At 60.1% G+C, this 6393-nt stretch overlaps 1 protein-coding gene across 2 annotated transcripts; it reads left to right on the top strand.

Annotated features, from left to right (window-relative positions):
• The first annotated feature begins 287 nt into the window (after nt 1–287).
• On the top strand, nt 288–5025 carry NAA10 (N-alpha-acetyltransferase 10, NatA catalytic subunit). 2 transcript variants are annotated; one of them, XM_027053316.2, is made up of 8 exons: nt 288–480; nt 885–983; nt 1274–1332; nt 2187–2232; nt 2320–2435; nt 2615–2659; nt 3941–4025; nt 4704–5025. In XM_027053316.2, the coding sequence occupies exons 1-8, from the start codon at nt 460–462 to the stop codon at nt 4938–4940; spliced, it is 708 nt and encodes a 235-aa protein (XP_026909117.1). In that variant the 5' UTR covers nt 288–459; the 3' UTR covers nt 4941–5025. The 2 variants fall into 2 exon arrangements, with proteins under 2 accessions (XP_026909117.1, XP_026909115.1); XM_027053314.2 differs by lacking the exon at nt 288–480 and adding an exon at nt 536–805.
• The last annotated feature ends 1368 nt before the right edge of the window (nt 5026–6393 follow it).

Genomic DNA, 6393 nt, shown 5'->3' with positions numbered 1-6393 from the left:
GTGCCCGTGTGCGCGCGTCTGTGGGGGTCGCGGGAGGAGGGCGGCCTCCGAGCCGGCTGGAGGGCAAGGGCTGACCTGGCCCCGGGGGCGCCGCGCGCGCGCGGGACCGCCCCACCCCGCCGACCGGCCCGCCCCTCGCCGGGGCTCGCCGGGCCATTGGCGCGCCCCGCCCCGCCCCGCCCCGCCCCGCCCCGCCCCGCGGGCGCGCCCCACCCCCGCAGCGGCCCACCCCACGCATTGGCCGAGCGGCCACGAGGGCGGGTTCGGCGGCGCACACTTCCGGCCCGTGGCCGGGGCCCGGCGCGCGCCGCCCCTTCCGCCGCCACCCCCGCGAGCCCGGAGACCCAGCTCCAGCCCCAGCCCCAGCTCCGGCCTGGCCGCCCAGGCGTCGCCTTGGAGCGCGGCGGCAGCTGACTGCGCGTTTCCGATCCGCTGGGAGCCGCGAGCCCCGCCGCCGTTATGAACATCCGCAATGCGAGGGTGAGGGGCAGGGGCGGGAGGCTGTCCGCGCCGCGTGGGTGCGGGCCCGGTGGCCGCGTGCGCATGCTCCCGAGGGGTCCGGCCGAGCCCCGGGCCGGCAGCCCCGCGTGCCTGCGGCCGCAGGGCACGGACAGGTGAAGGCCACCGTCCCGGTGGGGTGGACCTACCGGAACAGGGATGTCGGGGCTCCGTCGGATGGTGTCCCGGAGCCTCCCGGCGCGCAGCTCCATTCCCGGAACAGATGATCTTTGCACAGCGGCAGTGCGCCGCGCCTGTGCAGACAGATAGTCGCGGCGCCCGCCCAGCCCTGCGGGGGTGGGGGTCGGTGAGTAGACAGGGAGGAGGGTTCTAACGTGGCCGAGGCCTCCTGAGTCACCACAGCCCCTGGCCTTCCCGCCCCGCAGCCGGAGGACCTGATGAACATGCAGCACTGCAATCTCTTGTGCCTGCCCGAGAACTACCAGATGAAGTACTACTTCTACCACGGCCTCTCCTGGCCCCAGGTGCGTGTCCCTGCACTTTGCGGTTGGCGCGGGGGGGGGGGGGGTGGCAGGGGCAGACCCAGGGAAACCCAACAGGGGCAGATTTCGGAGCACCGGCAGTGGGGTGTGCCGAAGGAAACCAAGCCACCGGCCCGGGAGGTCAGGAGCTGTCACTGAATTCGCCACCCGTTCGGTTCCTGTCATGCACACAGTGACAAGCTGGCAGCGGGACCAAGTGTCTGCCGAGGCCTCCTCCAGCTCTGACAGGAGGTCCTTTTCTGACTTCTCTCTTCTCCCTGTCACCTACCTAGCTCTCTTACATCGCAGAGGATGAGAACGGGAAGATTGTGGGGTACGTCCTCGCCAAAATGTGAGTCACGAAGGAAGGAGACAGAAACCGTATGCCAGAGTTGGGGGTGGGGTGTGGATTTGGGGGGTGGGCATCAACATGTGCCTGCTGGGTCTGCGTGGATTGCTTTTTCTTGTTTTAATTAATCAAGAGACTGTTTCTTAGTTCAGTTTTGGGTTTACAAAAAGTCCGGTGGAAAGCGTAGAGAGTTCCCGTGTACCTCCTGCCATCTGCCCCCTAGTTTTCTGGATCGTTAACATCTTGCGGTACGTTGGTGACAGCTGATGGACCAGTCTTGCTACATTTTTACTACAGTCTATACTTTATATTAGGGTTCACTGTTCGCACGGTAGCCTTCTATGGATTTGGACAAATGTATAACAACCTATATCTACCTGCCTTTACAGAATCAGAAGGAGTTTCACTGCTCTAAAAATCTTGGGTGTTACTGCATTTCTCATCTCTGTACCCCCCCCCCTCCATGGCAGCCACTGATACACTTACTTCCTGTCTCTGTAGTTTTGCCTTTTCCAGAAAGTCCTATGACTGGAATCCTACAGTATGGAGCTTTTTCAAACTGGCTTCTTTCACCAAAGTCCTATGCGTTGAAAGTTTCCCCACGTCTCTTCATGGTTCGATAGCTCATTTCTTTCTAGCACGATCAGGATTTCCATTGAACTCCATTGACACCACGCCTGTCTTTTGGCTGCACGAGGGGTTTTGAGAGTCTCAGCTGTAGCCCACCCTGGGTCTGGGGGAACGGTGGAGCCACCAGAGGACTTGGTGCTCCTGCTCTGGGCACACGCTGGGGCTGTGGGGCCCTGAGCGTATCTGCACCAGGCTCCTCTCTAGCCTCTCCTTTCTTCTTGCTGTAGGGAGGAGGACCCGGATGATGTGCCCCATGGACATATCACCTCACTGGTGCGTGGGGCTCGGCCGGGGTGGCGGCAGGGGTGGAGGTGGGCTTGCCTGGGGCAGCCCTCGAGGTCCCCTGCCCTCTCCCACCAGGCTGTGAAGCGTTCCCACCGGCGCCTCGGCCTGGCACAGAAGCTGATGGACCAGGCCTCCCGAGCCATGATAGAGAACTTCAATGCCAAATATGTCTCCCTGCATGTCAGGAAGAGGTGGAAGCCAGGACCGAGGGGGGTGGGTGGGGGAGGAGACAGTGTCTTGATGGGGGTCCTGGGGTGCCCTGGCGTGTGGAGATCTGGGGAGGGGGGTGGAGGGGGAGGCGGAAGACCCGGATGCGCTGTCCCTGTGTGGCCGAGTCTGCTCAGCTTAGCAGTTCCTTGTTCCCCTGCAGTAACCGGGCCGCCCTGCACCTCTATTCCAACACCCTCAACTTTCAGTAAGTAGCTCCAGATTTTTCTAATGGAATGGGGTGGTCCCAGCTCTGGCGCATCCAGATGGCTGAGGTGGGCTGAGCCGCCTTCCAGGCGGGAGGATGGGGGTGGCTGGAGGACAGACCTGGAGTCAGCTGAGGTGGGAAGCAGGCTGCGGACTCCAGTGTCTGTGGTGCCGGCACCTGCCTGCTGGAGTTCGCTCGAGGCGTGTTGTGAGGCAGGAGAGTGGTGTGGCTTGCTGTGTCGCCTGACGCTGGCTGGGGCTAGGTGAAGAGCACACGGGTGTTTGGGTAAAGGTTCAGGAGTAGAGATGAGGGCCCAGGACATGAGGACAAGCCAAGGTGCAGCACTCATGGTGAGCTGGCACCTAGAAGCATCTAAGCGGGACCAGGAGAAAGGAGAACATGGTGCTACAGAAACCTAAGCACATCCAGACAGGTAGGGATATCGGCAAGAGCAGTGGAGGGATCTAGAGCCCTGGGTGTCCTGGTGGATGAGGGCAGGTCCACTCAGGGACGTGGGAGTCTCTGTGTGCCTGGCACGGGACAGAGAAAGCCTGGCAGGGAAGTGATGTGTGCAGGACACGGTAGCAAAAGCTACTTGAAAGTGAGGCTGGGCTGGAGGGCCCACTGAGACGGCATTCAGTTTCAGCTTGGTGGCGGATAAAGAGGGACTATTGGGAAGGGCATCCAAGGAGGGATCTTTGACCTGGACGTAGATGTCTCTGGTGGCCAGCAATCCCACGGTCTTGGGGCCGGCAGGGCTCTCCTAGGCCATCAAGTCCAGTGCCCCTTCCAGTGGCAAGGTCCCCGAGTATGCACACACACCTCCCCATGCAGCCTTGGCCCCTGAGCTGCTCAGAGCAGGGGCCACATGGCCTGGTGGTGGCTGTCAGGACCCGCGGCCGCAGCGCCCCTCCTCCTCAGCTCTAATTGCTAGGCCCGGGAATCAGCGTTGTTCAGTAAGTGACACGGAACCGGGCATGGGGGGGAGGGGATGGCTGAATCCAGGGCTTCAGTTCACAAGAAAGCACAGAAAGAGATCCTTGGTAGCCAGATGAGGGACACAGGACAGGGGCAGGCCCCAGAGGGGTAAAGGTGCTGGACGCTGCTTACCGCTTACTGCTGGACGGCGCAAAGGGAAGGCCACGTTGGAAACGGGGCTTGCTGTCTCCAAAAGGGCCCTTTGGGGGAAAACAGATACCCTGCCCACTAGCATATGATGCTGGAAGGGTGAGAATGTGTCCCCTGATTTGGGTCGTTCTTTTCTCCACCTCCTGCCCCCAGGATCAGCGAAGTGGAACCCAAATACTACGCAGATGGGGAAGATGCATACGCGATGAAGCGGGACCTCACCCAGATGGCTGACGAGGTAAGTGTCCTGTGGGGCCAGGGCCACAGTCTCACAGATGAGGAAAAGCAAGGCAAAGCATAGGAGGCCCTGCTGGAGGTCAGGGGCAGCTCGGGGTGTGGGGGCAGCCCTGCTGGAGGTCAGGGGCAGCTCTGGACCGGGGTGCTGAGACGGTAGGAAGCCCTCTGTGGCCAGAGGCGAGATGGATTCGTGCCAGCCTTGGCGGCTGTGTTGCCAGGAGTCACGGCCCCGTTCGCCTCAGTTTCTTCAGCTGACGGGTGGGGAGCTGGGCCCCTATCGCCCCAAGATCGCATGCTCTCCTGAAGCTTGTACTGCCTGAGGCGTGATGTGAGAGGTGAGGGAGGAGGTCCCTCAGTGTACTGAGAACTAGGGTCCCCAAGGCTCAGGGGTAAGACAGCTGGGCTGAGGAGAAGGTCAGGGGCCTGCCCCAGGCTCCTCGGGGGCCAGGGCCGTTCAACAGGCTTTGCAGCAGACCCCGTGGGGGAGGCACATGCACCCTCACTTTGTGGGATGGGAAACAGGTCCACAGAGGGCAGAGCCAGGACTCCACCCGGGTCTTCTGACTCAGTCCTGCAGGCTGCCCTCACCCCTGGCTTGGGTGGCAGAAGGGGGTCTCTGTGGTCTGGAGGCTCAGACCTGTCTCCTTCCTCCTGCCTCTTCCTGGGCTCCTGGCGGCAGCTGAGGCGACACCTGGAGCTGAAGGAGAAGGGCAGGCACGTGGTGCTGGGCTCCATCGAGAACAAGGTGGAGAGCAGGGGCAACTCGCTTCCAAGCTCGGGAGAGGCCTGTCGTGAGGACAAGGGCCTGGCTGCTGAGGATAGTGGTGGTGACAGCAAGGATCTGAGCGAGGTCAGCGAGACCACAGAGAGCACCGATGTCAAGGACAGCTCAGAGGCCTCCGACTCTGCCTCCTAGAGCCTGCACTTGCTCCTCTCCCCACCCCGACCTGCCCGTCCTGTCCTCGCCCCTCAAGGTTTCACAATAAACTTCACCCAGTGGCCTTGGGGAGTTCGTGTGTGCTAGTGTGCACCTTGGGGGCAGGGGCTGCCTCTCCCCGCTCCCTCTGTGTCCCGGGATGTGGACCTCAAAGCCTTTTGGCATGGTGCGTCCTGCCAAGCCCAAGTAGAAGGAAAGAGCTCTGTTGGGGGTTTGGAGGCGGGGCTCCCAAGTCTGATGGCTCTCGGCCCCTATGGGTCCAGGGAAGGGAGACCCCGGACTTCTGGAAGCCAGTCCCTGCCGGGGAGGCAGGCGCTCTGGCTTCTGAGCCCTGCTCTACTGCTCCCTTGCCGGGCTCCTGATGCCTAAAGTCCAGCTGCTCACTGGGCTTCTCTGTTGCTGCCCTACCTGGTAATGCCCTGAGCCCTGGCAACTGTGCTGGATTCCTCCCTCCCCTGCCATCCAGAAGGTTGACAAGTCCTATGTGTTCGACCACTGACCACCTACCACCACAACTCCTGTGGAATGTACTCCATAACCTAAGCTTTAATTTGCAAGTTAATAGACTACTGTTAGTAGAGTGTTAGGTATACAAAACAGCTGGCAGTGCAGTTCCCGTCGCCTGTCCCCCCACCCCCCCGGTTTCCCCTATTATTAATATTTTGTATTAAATGTTGTTTTTGTTACAGTTGATGAGCCAATATCCAAACGTTATTAACTATAGTCCAGGGTTTATTTCCCTCTTTGTGTTGTGTATTCTATGATTTTTTTAATGTTTGTTTATTTTTGAGAGGCAGGGGATAGCGTGAGCACGGGAGGAGCAGAGAGGGAGAGAGTGAATCCTAAGCAGGCTCCATGCTGTCAGTGCAGAACCGACTCAGGGTTGGAACCCATGAACCCTGAGATCATGACCTGAGCTGAAAGCAAGAGACGCTAAACCCTTGGGGCGCCTGGGTGGCTCAGTCAGTTAAGCGTCCGACTTCGGCTCAGGTCATGATCTCGCGGTCCGTGAGTTCGAGCCCCGCGTCGGGCTCTGTGCTGACAGCTCAGAGCCTGGAGCCTGTTTCGGATTCTGTGTCTCCCTCTCTCTCTGACCCTCCCCCATTCATGCTGCCTCTCCCTGTCTCAAAAATAAATAAACAAACAAAAAAAAGACGCTGAACCCACTGAGACCCCCCCCCCAGGCGCCCCTCTGGGTTTTCACAAATGATCATATTTCCTGGAGAATATAAGCCCTCTTTTTTTTTTATTGTGGTTGGCAAATGTTACATTAATTTCAGGCGTACAACAGTGACTCCACAAGTGTATACATTACGCTGTGCTCACAAGCACAGCTACCATGTGTCGCCATACAGTGCTGTCACAATACCACTGTCTATCTTCCCTAGGCTGCGCCTTTTAGTCCCTGACTTCCTCGCTTCGGAACTAGAAG

The sequence above is a fragment of the Acinonyx jubatus genome, chromosome X (assembly GCF_027475565.1).
Source record: "Acinonyx jubatus isolate Ajub_Pintada_27869175 chromosome X, VMU_Ajub_asm_v1.0, whole genome shotgun sequence".
Taxonomy (NCBI): domain Eukaryota; kingdom Metazoa; phylum Chordata; class Mammalia; order Carnivora; family Felidae; genus Acinonyx; species Acinonyx jubatus.
The sequence above is the reverse complement of the archived record's forward strand: the minus strand, read 5'-3'. Positions and strand labels throughout refer to the sequence as shown.